The sequence below is a fragment of the Rhineura floridana genome, chromosome 15, assembly GCF_030035675.1.
Source record: "Rhineura floridana isolate rRhiFlo1 chromosome 15, rRhiFlo1.hap2, whole genome shotgun sequence".
In the NCBI taxonomy this organism is placed as follows: Eukaryota; Metazoa; Chordata; class Lepidosauria; order Squamata; family Rhineuridae; genus Rhineura; species Rhineura floridana.
The window spans coordinates 26560915-26581208 of NC_084494.1; the positions used below are offsets into that span (position 1 = coordinate 26560915).

The 20294-nt window shown below is 45.9% G+C and overlaps 1 protein-coding gene and 1 long non-coding RNA gene across 5 annotated transcripts in view; one reads left to right on the forward strand and one right to left on the reverse strand.

Moving 5' to 3' along the window:
* GRAMD1A (GRAM domain containing 1A) overlaps window positions 1–20294 on the reverse strand; it is a 50981-nt gene that overhangs the window by 22040 nt on the left and 8647 nt on the right. Inside the window, exons 1-4 of one of the 4 annotated variants that reach the window (XM_061598003.1) lie at window positions 15254–15437; window positions 9749–9965; window positions 7764–7784; window positions 2912–2996 (exon numbers count right to left, since the gene is read on the reverse strand). In XM_061598003.1, coding sequence (XP_061453987.1) covers window positions 2912–2996; window positions 7764–7784; window positions 9749–9965; window positions 15254–15327 — 397 coding nt within the window. In that variant the 5' untranslated portion in view covers window positions 15328–15437. Of the gene's footprint in view, window positions 1–2911; window positions 2997–3928; window positions 5304–6167; window positions 6660–7763; window positions 7785–9748; window positions 9966–15253; window positions 15438–20294 lie in introns of those variants that run through there. The other 3 variants (XM_061598004.1, XM_061598005.1, XM_061598006.1) reach the window with 3 other exon arrangements.
* LOC133370985 (uncharacterized) lies at window positions 3593–8394 on the forward strand. Its single transcript, XR_009759225.1, has 3 exons — window positions 3593–4158; window positions 6774–6829; window positions 8016–8394. It is a non-coding gene; the product is annotated as an uncharacterized LOC133370985 (long non-coding RNA).

Here is a 20294-nt window from a genome sequence, read left to right on the forward strand (position 1 = left end):
ACAGCAATCTTGTGGGGAGATCAACCCTGTTGTTGAGGAGGCTGAAAGCCACAGCTGGTGGATATTGGCCAAAGGCTGTACCATTTATTTTTTATTTATTTTTTTAAATGTATATATTGCCCTGCATCTTTTTTTTTTTTAATTATTTCAGGGTGGGTTACAGTCACAAAAAAATCTCAGTAACACACCCACTAAAACTACAGATATAAAGCAGATATGGAGCTCGGTTAAAAACAACCAAAGTCTCCAAAAATCACAGCTGAAGGGAAAAAACACTGGTGCCTAAACAACAATAAAGAAGGCACCATCCAAGCCTGATTGCAGAGGGAGCTCCACATGTGGGACTCAGCAGCTAGAAAGGCACTTTTTGTGGTCACCACTCATCCTACTTCCAATGAAAGGGGCATTGGCAGATGACCTTTAGGACACGTATTCTAGAGACAGGACACCAAAAAGGCTGCAAATGACTAAACAGGACATATCAAAACCAAAGACTTTGGGCTCATCCAGACGACTGCAAAATGCGTGACATGATCGTTTTGTGCTTTCATTATTTTTCGGTCGTCCATATAACGCCGCGTGCTTTTGCACATTTTCACGCGGTTAAATCCGCTCCTGCAATACCGCAAATCATGCGATTTGCTTTTTTAAACCGGGAATCATCCGCTGTACCTTCAGGCGCTCGGATGCAATACCGCGGACTTGACAGCTGTGGGCGTTTGATGGGCAGTTCTTGGGCGGTTCCCCATATCCCTTCCCTCATTCTCAGCCAATCACGTATTTCCACTGTTGCGCATATGAGCGAATGTCCGGGGAAAGCCGGGAAAAAGGAACCTATCAGAGCAATGGTGTGGTGTGGGGGTCCCCCCTGCAACTTCTACTGCGCAGATGCAAAAAAGTGCATTTGCACAGAAGCAGCAACAGCGGTTAATTTTTAGCCAGCCTGCAAACTGGGCAGCAGCTCAGGGTGATATCTGCAATTGTGGTTGTTTGTAAACTTTTTCAAGGGAGAAAATATTTATCTTTGCCTAACCTCCACCTCTCACCCCCCGCATCAAATGCCCTTCTTGAAGTATTGGTCTTTGCTTCCAGGCATCCAGAGTTGAGGGAGAGGGGGGGAAGAAGAGAAATAGAGGCTTTCCTCTTGGATTACAGACACTCAGGCACCCTTCCTCAATAGCTTTCCTGCCTGCAAGGCTACTCTCTTTGAGTCTTGTCAATTTCAACCACAGCCTGCAGGTTCTCAGCAGCCCAGTTGAGCTGAAAAGCATACAGTGGCTTTTGCGAAATATCGCAAATACAAGCAAAAAACCCACAGGAAGTATTGGCATATAAGTGGTTTGCTAGCATCTCAGTCACCCGCAACCATAGAGACTGGTGGTCTACCTTCCTAGACATGACACATCGTTACTTGCTGTTCTGGAGAAATAAGTGGAATTGCAATCATGCATATCTCCAGAAACTATGCGTAAAGGTAGAAAACCATACAGTTGGTTTTGCGAAATATCACAAATACAAACAAAAATACAGGAATTATAGGCATATAAATGGAGGGAACACCACAAAGCCTGTGCTGGTTGCTTCAGCGCAGATTGACACAGCAGCATGCTGTTTGCCCGCATTCCCTGCCCGAGCCAAGAGCTGCCTCCCATGGGGGGGGGGCTGTTTGCTTCCCTCAGGGGCAGCATTCCTGCCGCCAAGCCGCATAATGGTCCAGGGTGAACCCTGCAGTGAATGAGCCCAAGGGTTACGGGGGGATTCGCCCAGCGATTACAAGCGCTGATCCCTTGCACTGCCTACAATCCCCCTGGATGGTCAGGGGCACCTGGAGACACACACACACCCAGCTGGCGCTGCTCCAGAGTGGTGAGCGACAAGGAACTCCATTACAGCCGCTACTACCAAACCATCAGGAAATTCAAACTTTCGCGCTCGTACGTTCAAGCGCATGCGCCTTGTGGTGCTTTGTTGCAAAGGGGGAGAGGAGCATACGTCATATTTTTGCGGACCAATTGGCTGATAGGGGGGAGTGTTATGGGCGGAGCTGGGAAAAAGCGAGAAGAAGTATGGGTCCTCTCCCTGCGTGTGTGGGAGCAAAAAAAGTGGGTTTTTTTTATTGGGAAAGAGCGAACAAACAGGCAAAGTGAGGACTGTCAGATGACGTGGATTATCCCGCTCCATTTCGATGAGCCCTTTAACTGATTTAATAGCCATTCCATCGGAACTCTCTAACACAGTAGTGGCAAACCTTTTCTGCCAAGGGCCACACTCCCTCAGGAGTAATCTATTGGGGGCCATGTGCTGGCAGTGCTTAGGGCTCGAGTTAAAACTGGGGAAACACCCCTTTTCTCTCTCCTTCTGCCCCCCTCTTCTCGTTCTTTCTGCCATCCCCCGCTTTTTCTCTCTCTCTCTCTCTCTGCGGAGAGAACCAAGTGTTAAACTAGTTCCCAAATAAGTCTTTAGTTGCATCCATACCATAGATTTAAAGCATATTTAAAGCAAAGAATCCAAAGAATCCTAGGAGCTGTAGTCTGTTAACGGTGCTGGGAATTGTAGCTGTGAGGGGTTAACTACGGTTCGCAAGATTCTTTTGCAGGGAAGCCATGTGCTTTAAATCTATGGTGTGGATGTGACCAACTCTGATCTACTCAAATGCCTTCTGCAGCAGGGATGGGGAACCTGTGGTGGCCCTCCAGATGTTGTTGGCCCCCCATCATCCCTGACCCTATGCTGGCTGGGGCTGATGAGAGTTGGAATCCAGCATCATGCGGACAGCCACCACAAACTCCCCATCCCTGCTCTGCACTCTCAACAGTCATGTGTAGGGTGATCCATACACCCCATTCATCCACTATGGATCCTTCCGTTTGGCACAGCCTCCCCACATTGCCCATCTTCTCCCATGTCTCACCCACAAGGAGCCGTTCAGTTTCAGGCAGTCCTTTGAAGATCCTGCGGAAATCCTCATTGCGCTGCTTGTACGTGGGGCTCAGCATCTGCCAATGACAATCAGGCCCATCAGGATGAGAGCTTTCCCTTCCTGCCACTCCCATTGGACCCTCTGCCCAAGAAGCACCCAGTTCAGATGGCAAATATCTATACCCAGTTCTACCCCCTCACATCTAGGAAGATGTGAGCTATGGGGTGCAGGAGGGAGAACGGTAATTTGGTCAGCAATAGCAGGGACATCTCACGGCCTGGGATATGAGGGCAGCACTTTCTGCTGGGAACTAGGGTGCTCAGAAATATGAAATTACATTTATTTTACCATCACTTAAAAAAAACACCCACCCTTTCTACAAGGAGCTCAGAACAGCATATAAGGTGCTCTGCATTCTATCCTCACAACAGACCTGTGAATTAGAAGATTAGGCTAGCAGCCTTTCCCAACCAGTGTACCTCCAGATATTGTTGGACCACAACTCCCATCTTTCCTGACCATTGGCAATGCGGCTGAGGCTGATGGGAGTTGTGGTCCAACAACATCTGGAGGCACACTGGTTGAAAAAGGCTGGGCTAAAGAGTAACTGGCTCAAGGTCACCTGGTAGGATTCATGGCTGAAGTGGGACTTTAACCGGGCTCTCCCAACTTCAGTCTAGCACTCTAATCACTATACCACACTGGCTCTCTGCTGCGGAGACATGTGTCGGGTGGATGGCTGCTGTGGGGATGGCAAGGGGCGACCAAGACCAAGTGGAAGAAAGGCCAGTAGCATAAGTTCCCATAAGCTCCAGAGCAAATGCAATGTGCTCTAGCAAAAGTGAGGCTGTTTACGTCATAGAGGTGGGCTTGTTGCAGAAGGAGGAGAGAGAAGTCTGGCAAGGCATTCACACACCCTGGGAGTAAGGACACAGAACTGAGCAAGGGGGGGGTAGACAGGGTGGGTTAGAGGCAAGACAACTAGGAAGAGCGAGGCATCTCTCTTACCCTGTCCAGATGGAGGAGCGTCTGCGTTGGGCAGTCCCTCCGTTTAACACAGGGAGCAGAGGCAGCCCCAACCCAGCAGGCAAAGGAGGTTTCCAAGCAGCATCGCCATGGGTTGCATGTGTGTGTGCAAGGGAGGGCAGCGCCAGCAGTGCTAGATTCAGAAAACGCTTCAGCTCAAGAATGAACAGGTTGCAGCAAGGGAAAGAGGACAGTGTGCCAGCACAGCAAAGGTAAGGTGCAGGACTGGTGCAAGTTCAGCACAGAAGAGGGGGGCAGGGGTTCAAGAATGGGGCTGGCAAAGGAAGGGGATGGGGGGGGGAAGTGTGGCTAGCAAAAGGTCAGTCCCAGGAACGGGTTAAAAATAACAGAAGCTCAAAAGAGGAAGATCAGAAAAGTCAGGAGGAGAGAGAGAAGGGAGGGGCAAGGGGGTGGGGTTGCTGCAGGCGCTTCGGGGGTGCTGAAATATACCCCAGAGGGAATTAGGGTAGGTTTTTTTCTTTGCAGATATTGGATCCTGAAGGAGGTGCAGGGAAGCCAGGAAGGAAATAAAACAGGGATGCAGAGAAGCTGGAGATAGCGAAAGGAAGGGAGGTGGTAGTGGTGGAAAAGTTTCTTCTGGAGCCCATCAAAGAAGCCAAGAGGCCTCCCCCTGGGACAGCTCCACAGCTCCTGTTACACCACCCAGCCATTGGCTAAGGGTGCCGGGGTGTCACTTACAGGAAACAAAAGGGGGCAGGGTGGGAAGGAGGGTGTCAGGCTGCAGTTAACCGTATCCTGCCCACGTGGGAGACTTTGCCCGGGGAAAGGAAAACAACCACCCCCATCCACCTCAACCCCACACATTGCTTAATTTCTAAAGAATTCCTGGCTGGAAGCCCTTCTTTTGAAAAGCAGGCAGAGAGGCCAGAGAGGCTGCAGTTAACTCAGTGGCAAGGGTTACACATTCTACACATGCCCAGAGACACTGTCTTATTCTTTCCCCATATATTCCCATGTATTATTATTTATATACCCATCGGCCTGATAGTGTAAGAAGATTCTAAGGCTTCGTCTTGGTTTGCTTGAAAGGTTTTTACTTCACCCTTCAAAAATGTTCCCAAAACAGCTTACTCAAAAAAGTAAATGATGATGATCAGTCCTTTTTTTTTTTTGGTAAAAAATGAGGCGCCTGTACTCCTATCTTGATAAAAGTGCTGTGGGTGCTGCCATGGGGAGCCAAAAAAGAGGTGCCAGTACTCCCTACTGGCGAGTACCATCACAAAAAAAAGCCATGATGATGACGACAACAAATGGATTAAAATTACTTGCAAAACTGTAACAGCGATGGCAAAATAATTCCTGTTTCTTCCCCCCACATCCTCCTGCTCTCCCCACTCTTTGTTCTATACTTGATGCCAAAGCAGAAAATATTTAAAAAATTAAACTATCAACAGCAACTTACAAGTAACATGGAATGAGAAATAATACTGCCCCATTCCTAAATCTTGTCCAGCTAACCCTTGTTTCCCTCACCGCACCAGCCATACCCCTCTCCATTACCCCCCATTTTCAAGCCCTTGTCCATTTTATTCAGACCAGCCAGATCTGCAGATGTAGCAGAATAAGGTGGTAGAGTCCCAGTTGTTACAGTGGACTGCACCACTACATGCAAGGGTATGTATGTAAATGCCATTTTTAAATGTCCCTACATTTGAAAAGAAAACTTGCTACAAGTAGAAATCTACCATATGAATCAGAGAGAAAGGTTATGCACCAGCCCTCTCCCTTCTGTGCTAGTTTTCCAGTTGCAAGGAGTTGTGTATTTATTTTTAATTTTTAATCTCTAATTTTTAGGATTTTGATTATGTCTATATGGAATGTACTTGTGTTTGGTTGTAAGTGGCCAAAGTGGCAGATTAACCTCTGCCAGATGGGCATCTAACAAATCTCATAAATAAATAAATAAATTTGTTTATTTATTTCAGGGAACCATTCAAAACTATTATTCCCCCACCTGCAGTCTGCAAACTAATGTTTTTACCATGATTATAATTAAACCCCCAATTCCCTACACTGCATTTTAGGATGTTGGTTCCAGGCTATCCTCATTCTCTCAGGTTCCAATAACCATGCAGCCAATAAAGCTTACTGGGTGAATTCTTGGGCTAGTCACAACCTCTCAGCCTAACCAACCTCACAAGGTTGTTGTGAGGATAAAGATAGCCAGGGAGGGGTGGGGGGAGGAAGAACCATATCCTACCTTGAGGTCAGGGATGAAAGATGCAAGACACTGATCCAGATAGGAAACACAACAAGGTGCAAAGGGTGAAAGCCCTCCCTCTCCACCAGCAGTGGTACTGTCAGGGCAGGACTTTAGGGCAGATGTCATCAGAGTGCAAAGGGGCTGGCTTACCGCATTTTGAAGTAATTCACATTATCATCCAAAGAGGCACGCCTCACAGGATCATTAATTCCAGAATCTAAAATAAACTAACTGCAGCACTGCCCACCAGGGACCCAATGTAGATCCCCCTCTCCCCATGTCTACTATTTACACTTTTAAAAAAAAATCACACTGCTGTGCAAATGGTGTCACATTTGGTTTGGCAGTAATTTTATAAGTCAAGGAACTACAATAGTCCTTTAGTTCATATTACTGAATAGCAGTGCTTTTTTTGGTAAAAAAAATGAGTTGCCGGTACTCAATATCTTAATAAAAATGTAGTTGGTGCCAGCACAAAATGGCTGTCATGGGCCGCAAAAAAAAGAAGAAGTAGCAGTGAGGACTGTCACAAAAAAAGCCTTGTTGAACAGTAATATTTAGTTAACATTAATTAATATTCATTTTGTTTCTATGCAAACCAAGGCTTTAACATAGTGGCATCAGTACTTTCGAACGCTGCTCCTATCGACATCAGACAGGTACTTATAATCCTGATATTTTGTTGCCTGCTGGAAACGTTATCTGGTTCACCAAGCATTTTTAGAGAACTCATTTGATTCAATATTGGTCATTTCTTCAGTATTTTATGATTTTATAAATGTATCATTTTATGATGTTTTAATGATTTCATTGTACACTGCCTTGATATTTTTCTTGGTTGGCAGTTTATAAATATTCTTAAAAACAGAAAATAAAGAGTTTGGGGGTAAAACTATGAAAGCAAACCCATGAAATTTTGTGGACACACTACTATAAGGGCTTTTGGCCAATCCTAATCAATCAATCATTTATTACGGTCGATGACCAGCACTATAAAATGTTAAAACCGTAAAACAATAAAACATATCGGTATTGTACAGAGAAGGAAACAAGCGGCAGCAGCCTAAGATAATATGGTATTAATGATGTTGAATTAAGACATCAGTGGCCCACCCAATATTAACTGTTATTGTTATTATTGTCCTAATCACATGTTTTAGGGAATAAATCCCATTGCTTTGGGTCACTTTTGCAAGGAACACAACTAATAAGTATAAACAACAACGACAAACACAGGGTTTGGCTGCATGCCCCCCTCCCTGAAACCAATGGAGTAACTGAAGTCCTGTTGCCTTCATTGACACGAACAGCACAATCCTATGCACATTTACTCAGAACACAATCCCGTTAGTTCTATGGGGATTATGCCTTAATAAGTAGTGCATTTAGGACTACACAACTACCTTTAGGCAGTACAGAGGCCATGAACTGAGATGTTTCCCCTTTCCAGCAAACTTTTTTTGAGACACCAGAAGAGCCTTTCCTTTCATACTTTTTGTGCAGTTTAATATCCTTTTATTGGCCAAAGACTGGAAGGGGTGTGTGTCTATTTTTGTGTACACCCCAACAGAAAAAACAGAAACAGAAACTTACACTGTACCAGCTCTGCATTTTCTGAAAGAAAAATAAAAAGAAGCAAAGTTAATGTAGGCCACATATTAACCCAGGGCAGAGGACCCCTTTGCAGCCAAAGGGCCACACTTTCTTCTAGGTAACCTTCCAAGGGCCACATGCCAGTGGTAGAGGGGACAGAGGCTAAAGTGGGCGGAGCAACTAATGTAAATTTTACCTTTTTACAGTTGGCTAGTTCCTACACATATTCACACACCTCTCTTCTCCATCCAGGCAAGCAACAGGCATTATTGGAGTCCAAGGACACTCCAGGCAGGCAAAATTACGTGGAGGTGCTAAGCAGGGTCACTGAAGAGTATGACTGCAGAGTGGTTGTGGCCTGAGGAGAATCCCAGGACCAGAGGGAGAGGCCGGGAGGACTGCATTTGGCCCCCAGGCCTGAGGTTCCCCACCCCTGTATTGACCCCTCTCTTCATCTGAATTTCAGGCCCCTGATGAAATCCATTTTTAAAAAACCCAAAATGGAGTTCTTTGGGGCTGCAATCAGGAATATGTAATTTTACATATATAATTAATTTTAATTACTTACATGTAATATGTAATTAATTGTTTAATTTTTGGTTTAGAATGGGTATATCTCCACCCTGGGACCTTTGGGTGAATTATAAACACTTGTAATAAATTAGTAAATAAAATGTATGTATCATATTCTTCCAAAATACATGAACAGCACCAGAGAGTGAGAGGGCACATGATGCATTACACGCAAAAAGTCCCAGATTCTGTCCCTGCTTATTGCCAGTTAGCCAAAAGATCAAGGAGCAGGGTGACAGGACAGGCCTCTGCTTGAGACTCTGGGGAGCTGCTGCCAGTCAGAGTAGACCTGCAGTCCCCACCCTGTTGGGTCCCATAAGCCCATTTGTAATTTTAGGGAAGGGCAGTAGCTCACTGATAGGGCACATGCTTTGCACGCCAAAAGGTCCCAGGTTCAATCCCTGGTATCTCTAGGTAGGGCTGGAAAAAAACCTCTGCCTGAAACCTTGGAGAACTGCTGCCAGTCAGTGGTGACATCACTGAGCTATGTAGACAAATGGTCCAACATGGAGATCATAAGGTGCAAGCACAAAATGGCTGCCATGGAAGGTGTGACTAGTCACAAAATGTTAGGTGCGTTCCCCTGCTCTGTGGGTGTATTTCATCTCCACATGTGGTTTTTCTTCTCTCTCTCCCCCTCAGAAACACATGTCCAGACACACAGAAAGAAAAAACACGGAGGGAGGGCATAGTCAAGAACTGAAATAGCAGGAGGGAGGGAGAGCCCAGCAACAGAGGGCTGCTTCACTTCAGCATAAAAAGGGACACAAAACCCCTCCGAAAGCTGATCAGGAAAGCCTCACAGTTTTTAAAGCACTCCCCACATGCTTATCTGCCTGCCTGCCCCCCAGGCCTACCACCATTGCATAGGCCACATTTACACCATAGATCTATTTCACTATTATTCCACTTTAAAGGGTCATGGCTTCCCCAAAAAAATCCTTCGAAGGGCAGTTTGTGAAGGGGGCTGAGAGGTGTTAGGCGACCCCTATTCCCCTCACAGAGCGACAGTTCCCAGAGTTCTCTGGGAAGAGGGACTGTTAAAACACTCTAGCAAATGTATCTCTTTGAGGAGGATAGGAGTCTTCTAACAGATAGGTGCAATGATTTTAAAAGAAAGCCTAAGAAGTCTTAACTAAAAAAAATGTCAGCGGAAACAGAACTGTCTTAAATGCCTAAAAGGGAGCAATTGGGGGGGCGACGGGGGGACGACGACACACACCTCCCAGGGGCAATCGCTTCATAATCTGGGTGGCCCATTCAAAAACGCCCTCTTTGTTTCCACCAAATAAACCTCTGTCAGTGTTGGGTCCCTAAAAAGAGCTCAGAAAATGAGCAAGTTACCGAAATAGGTTCATATTTGGCAGGGCATTCTCCCGCCAAATGTCCCCGCCTCCATCCCCCCATTTTACCTTGTTATTACGGATGAAGCTTCGCCCGCTGAGTGGGTAGTTGAGGGGAGTGCTGGGTGGGGGCACTGGTTGAGGGGCCCGCTCCGCAGCGCTATCTGAACCCTTCTCCACCATGGTCTCCGGAGGTGACTCGGGAGGTCGTGGGGGCAACTGCAACAGACGCTTCCTCAGGGACGGGGAGTTGCTTGGGGTCGTACGTGGGGAGGTGGTGCCTGTGCTGGAGGGAAGCAGAGAGGAAATTATGAGCTGAGGCCCAGATTTAAACACTACCATTCCACCAGTTGCTCAGGAACAAACACCAAGGTAATTTCTACCCCCGTGTTCCCGTACAGTCCACTGCATTCCTCATATTGGTCCTTCAAACCCTCAAAACAAATGCTCCTTCTTGCATCCACCCTCCAACCACCATCCCATTTAGGGTTGCCACATGTGGACTCTAAAGAGGCCTGTGTCTTTAAGAGCTGACAAAATGGAATTCATGGTTTTTTAGTGTATTATACCCCCTTCCTTCCATGATGAACCCAAGAAGGTGCACAGAGGTGTTTTAAGCAGACCTAGTTCAGCAAGGTGGCTGAATCAACTGCCCTCAAACCAGGCCCTGCTGGGATATGGGGGGGGGGGAGTCCTCGCACAGTTCATCTTCTTCTATTACTGCAGGACTGTGAGTGCTTCCAGATCAGCGGGGGGGGGGGTTAATTTGCAAATACTGCAAATGGGTTTCTGGCAACCTTTTTTTGTTTGTTTTTACTTATCAGAATGGGTAAAATCCAGATTAAATGGTGGAAAAAAATACAGGCTGGCATTTTGATGCCAACAACTTCTTGTGGACATTGCAAAAGAAAATAACTTCCATGCATGAGGAGCACCCAGTTCACAATAAACACTTATTTGGAAACACCATTTAACAGGAAAATCCACATCTCCCTTCCATGGAACTTTAAAGACACAGAAAGGTTCTCAGCAAGCCCAACAATATCAAAATTGGTTTTTCCGTTTCCTGTCCAGGCTAGCAGAGGCTATTATGAGAGCAATGTAAACAGGAAGGTTCTTCACTCATGGGGTGAAAAAGGATCCTAATCCCAGAGTCAGGTCACTTGAGGAAACACCAGAGATTCCAAGGGACACTCAAGAGGGGAGGAAAGAGCCAACTGGTGTCAGTTCTATGAGCAAACACTCAGCTTTTCGTCCCAAACCTGCATTGAATGTATGAATTAATATACAAGACCCGATCTGTACAATCCTTCCCCCTCAAGAAAAAAAGGGGAAAATGGGTGAAAGGAAGTTGTGTGTATACCATCCACATTACCCATAATCCACAGGATGAGCATTGCCCTCACTCTGCCACTGTTCATACTGCATCCTTATCTAGGTAAGTGTGTGAACAAGTCCTATGAAAAGCCTTTTATTTATTTATTTATTTATTTATTATTTCAATTTATATACCGCCCTTAGCGAAATAGCTCTCAGGGCAGTGAACAAACAAAATAAAATACAATATATCATAATAAAAATACAAAAACATATACAAACAAACAACGAAAAGCACAGCAAAAACAAAATAAATACTACAAAAATTAAAATACAGATTAAAAGATTAAAAAAGTTAAGAAGATTAAAATGCCTGGGAGCATAAAAAGGTCTTTACCTGGCGCCGAAAAGATGGAAGTGTAGGCGCCAGGCGTACCTCTTCGGGGAGGCTGTTCCACAACTCAGGGGCCACCACAGAAAAGGCCCTAGATCTCGTAACCACCCTCTGGGCTTCCCGATGGGTTGGTACCCGGAGGAGGGCCTTAGATTCTGAACGAAGTGAACGGGTAGGTTCATAGCGAGAGAGGCGTTCCACAAGGTATTGAGGTCCCACGCCGTGTAAGGCTTTATAGGTCAAAACCAGCACCTTGAATCTCGCCCGGAAGCAAATAGGAAGCCAGTGCAGACGCGCCAGGACAGGTGTTATATGCGAAGACCGACTGGTCCTCGTCAATAATCTGGCAGCTGCGTTCTGCACCAGCTGAAGCTTCCGAACTGTCTTCAAGGGCAGCCCTACGTAGAGCGCATTACAGTAATCCAATCTTGAAGTTACCAGAGCATGGACAACGGAGGCGAGGTCGTCCCTGTCCAGATAGGGGCGTAGTTGGGCTACCAGACAAAGATGGTAAAACGCATTCCGTGCCACCGAGGCCACTTGGGCCTCGAGAGACAACGAAGAGTCGAGAAGAACCCCCAAACTACATACCTGTTCTTTCAGGGGGAGTGTAACCCCATCCAGAACAGGGTAAGCATCCACCATCTGAGCAGGGAAGGCGTTCACCAACAATGTCTCGGTCTTGTCTGGATTGAGTCTCAGTTTATTAGCTCTCATCCAGTCCATTATCGCGGTCAGGCAACGGTTCAGCACATCAACAGACTCACCTGAGGAAGATGAAAAGGAGAAATAGAGCTGCGTGTCATCAGCGTACTGATGGCAACGCACTCCAAAACTCCTGATGACCGCACCCAGCGGCTGCATGTAGATGTTGAAAAGCATGGGGGACAAGACCGATCCCTGGGGGACTCCACAATGGAGAGTCCATGGTGTCGAGTGATTTCAAATATTCCTTTGAAATATGGAATGGGGATGCTGATATTTGGCAATGATCTCTGGAACACGCAGAGGTAATTCTTTTAGCAGGCATCAACCAGTGAGACCTGCAACAAAATGTTGCAGCGTGGATTTATCTTCTTCTGGATACTCCCATCCCATTACACCTCCTGCTCAGTTCTCCCCGCCCCCCAGTCAGTCTAGCTACATGTTACATAAATGTGTTTAGTAATTATGAAGTGTGCTTTAAAAAGAAAAAGAAAAAACAGGTCCAGGGTGAGGTATAAGTCACTGACACCAACACCACAGCACACCGGAAGGGGAGCTTTAAGACTTCCTTTCTCAGCTGTGATCATAAAAAGAATGCCCCTCCACCCCATAACAATTAGCCTTGGGGGGGGGAACTTGTTTCCGAATGCCTCATGTGGGGGGGGGGATGGGGGATTAGATTGCCTCTAGGAAAGAAGTCTTAAACCTCTCCTCCTCAAGCTCTATGGTGCCAACGACTATCAATCCGCCACACCTGGTGTTTTTAAAAACCCACAATGTGACTGCTAATCACATCATTAATGTAATGTGGCGTTATCCTCGGAGAGCACTCAGTCCTCATTGGGTAGTTTTTCGAAACCCCACCACCACTTAGGTGGCTCTCCCTGCCCCCAGATATTGTACTTCTGCAAACCTTGGGGTTTCCCCAAACCTGATACCTCCATCTTGTGCATGGGGGGTGCTTTTTTGGCTATATAAACAAAGCACTTACCTCTGAGCATTGGAACAGAGGGATGGATGGAAAGGCATGCTATATAATGCTTTACAGATATTTTTCAATTCACCCAAACAACAGCCTTGTAAGGAAAGGCATAATAGCCCCAAGGAACTGAGGCTAAAATAATATAACTTGCCCATTGCCACCTAGAAGGTTCATGACTTGGCAAGGATTTGAAACCAAGACCACAGAAAAAAACATGCAATGAATAAAGGAATATCCCCATGCAGACAAACACATTTTCCTATATTTTAATTAGGGCTGTCACTCGATTAAAAAATATTAGCTGATCAATTATAAATGTTTTAATTAATAAATACAGTTAAATCTGCAAAAATCCACACAGCAATAACAAAATAGGTTTGAAGGGAACACACAAACACACTCACATAAACACTTTGTTTTTAGGTGGTACATAAATATATCAAAGGTGGCATCATCTTAGAAGAGGCATTCCCTCCTGTGTGTGAGAGAACACCTCTTCTAAGATGGCACCTGCTAGCTATGGTTTTTATAAATTGTTTCTTTAAATACAGTTCAGTTTTAAATAATGTATTGCCTGGTTAAACAGGAGGCTCTTTTATGTTGACCAAAAAGTTTTTAATAAAATTACTGTTTTTCATTGATACCCTTAGCTTTATTATGGGCATGTGAATAAAAGGAAGGGGTTATGGTGCATTACAAGTGCAATTAGGGCTGTAATCCTGAACACTAAGTCAGGAAGCCTTTGCCAACCTAGTGTCTTCTAGATATTTTGGACTACAATTTTGGACTGATGGGAGTTGTAGTCTAAAACTTCTGGAGGGAATCAGCTTGGCAAAGGCTGAACTAGGGAGTAAGTCTCATTAGACACTGGGAATTACCTCCGAGCAAAGACACAAAGAATCCTGCAGCACTTCATTTGTCTTTAAACTTTAACTACTTTTTCCCCATCCTTAAAATCAAAATGCTTAGAATGGTAAAAGAGCAGACATTTTCCAACTGGTTCAAAGCTTAATTATTATGTGCAGAGTGGCAAATGCAATCTATGTTTAAAGAGTCAATTTCTAAAAGTTTAATCCATGCTAGGGGTAGTAGGGAGTACTAAAGGGAGGTAACTGGTCAAGACAAAAACAAATAGAGTGATTGTGCAGATCCCACCCCAAAGCTTTTCCCACAGGAATGGGGAACCTGTGGCCCTCCAGATGTTGTTGGATGCCAACTCCCATCAGCCTGGCCAACCATCAGGGATGATGGCAGTTGCAGTCCAACAATACCTGCAAGGCCACAGGTTCACCACCTATGTGCACCACCTAGAATCTCTTCAGCCATTGAACTAGCAAATAACAAGAATAAAGCAACAAAACTGGAGAAGATCCACAGCGTCACCTCCTAAATGGGAAATACATGTGTGTGTGTGTACTGCATAGTGTGTGTGTGTGGGGGGGAGGGATCTGAAGTTCTTAATGTGGAGCCAGCCAGACTGATAAACAATTAATTCATCTGGCTGCCTGCAGAAATCATCTCTACATAACCAAGCAAGGAAGCTTTTGTAAACTGGGAAAGAGCTGGTTCCTTTTCTTTTCCAGCCATCTGCGTGCCACTAATGACTAATATAAGTATGTCCGTGCAGACGGGGTAGCCAGCATTTTTGCAGATCTTGTTTACAGAGCCGATGTAAGGAATCCAGGGCCAAGATTGTTGATATTTACCACTTTTTGTATCCCCCCCCCTCCAAGGAGCTCACGTTAACATACGTGGAGCATTCCCATTTCACTCTTACAACAACCCTGTGACGTAGGTGAGGCCAACAGACAACAGCCGGACCAGGATCACTGACTGCACTTCTTGGCTGAATGGTGATCTGAGCCTGTGCCTCCCCAGATCAAATCCCAAACTCTATCCGCTGCTCCACATGGGATGCTAGATACCAGCAACATGTGAGTGGAGGTGCAGAGAAGAGCTGGAAAGGAGCTATGGGCTCCTTATTTCCTCCCAAATCATGCTTTGTGACAATCTGACGTACTTACAAATGGCAGGTCTGGGAATAAGCTAGTGCAAGGCTCCTGCAGACCAGGGTATTGGGGAGAAGGAGAGAGAAAGAGGAATGTTTCCCCACATTTCCACTTTTACCAACATCATGCACTCACACAGATCTACCCCGATCTAGCAGGGAACTTACCGGCCACCCAAGGATCTGCCCTGTGTCCTGGAGCAAACGAGAGCAAAGAAGAAAGAGAGGGGAGGGAAATTCATGAAAACAAGAAATCGGGGAACGAGAGAGAAAGAGAAAGAAAGAATAGGACACCCAAAGATAAGAGCAAGAGAAAAGCTATTTTGGCTGTTCGTTCTCTTCTGTCTATGTAGCTCACACTCTTATTTTGTCCTCAGACACACACACACACACACACACACACACACACACACACACACACACACAACCCCGCCTCTCTCTGCCCTTCCCGGCCAGCCCCTTGCAGCAGGTGGTTGTGTTACGCTGAACAGCTGCAAGGGAAGCATACACACAAGCCAGTGTTTAGGAGAAGGATAGTCCTAATCTCTCCCTCCATCTCCTTTCCCCCTGCACTCAAGCCTCTTCATGGGCAGTAGTTCTATCTAGTCCACCTGTAGTACGTGCACACACAAACACAAGCCCCATCCCAAATTAGTGTTAATTTCTATGCCCACAGTGGGTAGCTAGAAAAGGGCTTGACATTCCTGATGCCAAACAAGAGGCAAAGCCAAGGCCCTCCTGGCTCTTTGCCCAAAGAGGTGAAGTGTAAACTCTCATGTCCTTCCCTGATAAGTGCATATCCTGCCAAGCCCCGTCACAACGCCAATTGGATTCTGTGAAATGAGTTTCAATTCATTTCACTGTTCTAAAATTGGGCAGTGCCATCAACAGTTGACATCACGTATCCTACTTTCTGGGGATAGTCCTCTATTTGAAGGGCTGTCTAGTCAAAGATCACATCCACACCATACGCTGAATGCACCTTTAAAGCACATGGGCTTCCCCCAAAGAATCCTGGGAACTGTAATTTACCCCTCACAGATCTATAATCCCAGCACCCTTAACAAGCTACAGTTCCCAGGATTCTTTGGGGGAAGCCATGTGCTTTAAATATGTCTTAAATGTGCTTTAAATGTATGGTATGGTGTGATTCAAGCAGAGCTTGGAAAAGTTACTTTTTTTGAACTACAACTCCCATCAGCCCCAGCCAGCATGGCCACTGGATTGGGCTGATGGGAGCTGTAGTTCAAAAAAGTAACTTTTCCAAGCTCTGGATCCAAGTCTGGTTTAAAGATAAAGAATCCTAAGAAGGGAGAGCAGGAGAGGCCTTGAAGTTGCCGATCAACAATGAGCACCGGGACAACAGGTTCACAGGCCTACTGGCTACTGTCTTCCCCACGATGGTGAGATGTATTGTATTTCAGTTTAAATTGTAGTAATTCATTCTAGATTTGCGTCTATACATATCAATTAGCATACACAAATTTTACACAAATCACTGTCCTCCTTTGTCCTCATTTTTATAATGCATTTGTTTTTTTTTTGTAGTGCACAAGTAGACACCCTACACCCCAATCAGCATCAAGATTTCTGAATCAGGCTGGCATTTGAGATTTGGTGAAACTTTAAAAGGGCACAACCACCGCTACCAAACGAGCAATCCTGGAGTTAATGGGACTGGCCTAAAAGCCCCTCCAGGTATGGTCTAACTGCTTTGACACCCACCCACTCTCAAGTAGCCATTACACCACTACTCCCTTCCTGTTCACATGCTCCCCACACAACCTCCCAATCTGACAAACCTGCATTCTGTGAAAGGCCACACAAAGTGGGTGTTTAAATCTCAAGAATTCCTTGAAAACACAAGAGTTAGAAATAATGTGGTTGATGATATCCATCTGCCTTAGTTTATGATAAGCCAAATCAGCCATTCCTAAGTGTTTTGGCAGTCCTTTTGGCTAGAACAACAAAATCAGACCCAGAGCAGTACTGGGTGTCCTCCCCAAAGCAGCACTGTGATAAATATAAGAACAAAAGAGGAACCCTGCTGGATCAGGTCAAAAGCCTGTCCAGTCCAGCATCCTGTTTTTCCACAGTGGCTAGCCAGATGCCAGTATTGGGACTGGTAATGTTTAACTTGTTCAGCACTCATCTATAGCAGAGGTTGCCAATCTTTTTAGGCCCATGAGCACATTTAGATGTTTGAGCAATTGCCACCTCCTTTGGCCACTTCTCCATTTCCCAAATCAGACCCACTCCCAGAGAAAGAGAGAGACAGACACAGTGAACACACTTTCCTTTTTTCAAGGGAATCTGGGTAAAAGTCAGATCCAGCAGAATCAATCTGAGCCTTTAAAGGTGCATAGGGATGAAAAAGAAAGCAGAGAAGAGTGTCACTCTTCCAACTTCCTCCTTCAGCTCTATGTACTTTTCAAGGGTGAAAAATGTAATCACCCTGAACACCTCATACCAAGGAGGCAGTTGGAGAGGGACAGAGAGGCTTCTTGGGCACCAGGAAAAAACCTCATGGGGGGCTATAGTGCCCATGGGTACCACACTGATGACCCCTGGTCTAGGGTTCAGGGTGAGCGTACAAATTATGGCACCCACCACCACACATCCAGCGTGAAGTGGCAGAGTCCACCTTACCCCCTCAGGATTCTACCATCTCATTCTGTGGCATGTATTGACCAGGCCTGAGAGATCAGCACAACAGAGATGAGCCCTTATACCTCTCCCAGCTGACAGCTTGAGAAGAAGGTATGAACTCACTCACCTCCTTCTCCCACAGGTAAGGTGGGTCTCAAGCTCAGTATGGAGTCAGAGAGAGAAAACAACACCTCTCCCTTTTCAGCAGTGAGAGCAGAATCATGTCAAGAACACCTTTTGCCTACACACCAAGGCCAGCCAACATCTCTGAACTGCTTTCCTCAATTGAGCATAAAAAGACCTCCACACAGGATTTGCGGTGGTTTAGCATCCAGGCCCTGACCAGCCCCAAACCTGCTTACTTCAGCAACAGTTGCCATACCTTGGGCCTTCAAATCATGCTCTCTTATTACCCACAGGGTACCAGATCCAGACACCAAGGAGCACATGACAACAATAACATGTGAAACAGGCCTGTGTGCTCCCTACAGTGCTTCATGTCAAATTAAAGTGCTTTCAGCTAACAGAAAAATTAGCTGAATAAATGCACAGAAATTCCCCCTTTAGGCAGAATGCAGAACCCCATCTTTTCCTTCCTTTCTTAAACAGCAAAGATGGGGAAACAGCCTGACAACTCAAACAGTTCTGAAGAATCCCTAGGAAATACCCATTGTTTCTCACATCCTACATTTCATAATTTTGTATGATTTACAAAACTGGTTACCCACTTTCATTACAGAATGGTCCCAAAAATAAAATAACCATGTGAACTCAGCTTGTCTAAATATATTTATTTATTTATTTATTTAATTACATTTCTAGACCGCCCTATAGCAGAAAGCTCTCAGGGCGGTGTACAACAAATAAAATCACAATTAAAATATGAGCAAGTGTGAAAAATATAATACAATTTTAAAAACATTAAACATGATAAAAATCCAAAATAGAATTGCCATTGAGTTTATAAATTAAAATCCATATTAGGTTTAAAATTAAATTTAAAATGTTTAAAAAGCCTGGGTGAAAAGGTAGGTTTTTACCTGGCGCCGAAAAGATAACAAAGAAGGCGCCAGGCGTATCTCGTCTGGGAGGGCATTCCATAGTTCGGGGGCCACCACCGAGAAGGCCCTAGATCTAGTTGTTGATCTCCGGGCCTCTTTATGAGTTGGGACCCGGAGAAGGGCCTTCGACGTCGAGCGTAGTGAACGGGTAGGTACATAGTGAGAGAGGCGTTCCACCAGGTATTGCGGTCCGATGCCGTTTAGGGCTTTATAGGTAAGAACCAACACTTTGAATCTGGCCCGGAAACATATCGGTAGCCAGTGCAGCTGCGCCAGGACAGGTGTTATATGGTCAAATTTCTTTGTCCCAGTGAGAACTCTGGCCGCAGCATTTTGCACTAGCTGAAGTTTCCGAACCGTCTTCACAGGTAGCCCCACGTAGAGTGCATTACAGTAGTCCAATCTAGAGGTTACCATAGCATGGATAACTGAGGCGAGATTCTCCCTGTCCAGATAGGGTCGTAGTTGGGCTACCAGCCGAAGCTGGTAGAATGCATTCCGTGCCACCGAGGCTACCTGAGCCTCAAGTGACAGGAGAGGATCTAATAAGACCCCCAAACTACGTACCTGCTCCTTTAGGGGGAGTGTAACCCCATCTAGGGCAGGTCGAACATCAACCATCTGGGCAGAGGGCCCTCCCACCAACAGCATCTCAGTCTTGTTAGGATTGAGTTTCAGTTTATTAGCTCTCATCCAGCCCATTATCGCGGCCAGGCAGCGGTCTAGTACATCAACAGCCTCACCTGACGAAGATGAAAAGGAGTAGTAGAGCTGCGTATCATCAGCATATTGCTGGAAACGCACTCCAAAACTCCTGATGACCTCACCCAGCGGCTTCATATAGATATTGAAAAGCATGGGGGACAGAACTGAACCCTGCGGGACCCCATATTGGAGTACCCAGGGACTCGAGTAATGTTCCCCCAGCATCACCTTCTGGAGACGATTCCCGAGATAGGAGCAGAGCCACCGCCAAGCAGTGCCTCCCACTCCTAAATCCGTAAGTCGCTCCAGAAGGATACCATGGTCGATGGTATCAAACGCCGCTGAGAGATCAAGGAGAACCAACAGAGTTACACTCCCTCTGTCTTTCTCCCGACAGAGGTCATCATACAGGGCGACCAAGGCCGTTTCTGTACCAAACCCCGGCCGAAAGCCCGATTGAAATGGGTCCAGATAATCAGTTTCATCCAAGAGAGCCTGGAGTTGGCGAGCGACCACACGCTCTAGGACCTTGCCCAGGAATGGAACATTTGCTACCGGCCTATAGTTGTCCAAATTATCAGGGTCCAAGGAGGGTTTTTTTAGGAGCGGTCTCACCACCGCCTGTTTCAGGCAGGGTGGGACCACTCCCTCTCGTAAAGAGGCATTAATCACCTCCTTGGCCCAGCCGGCTGTTCCATTCCTGCTAGCTTTTATTAGCCATGAGGGGCAAGGATCCAGAGCAGAAGTGGTCGCCCGCACCTGTCCGAGCACCTTGTCCACATCCTCGAGCTGTA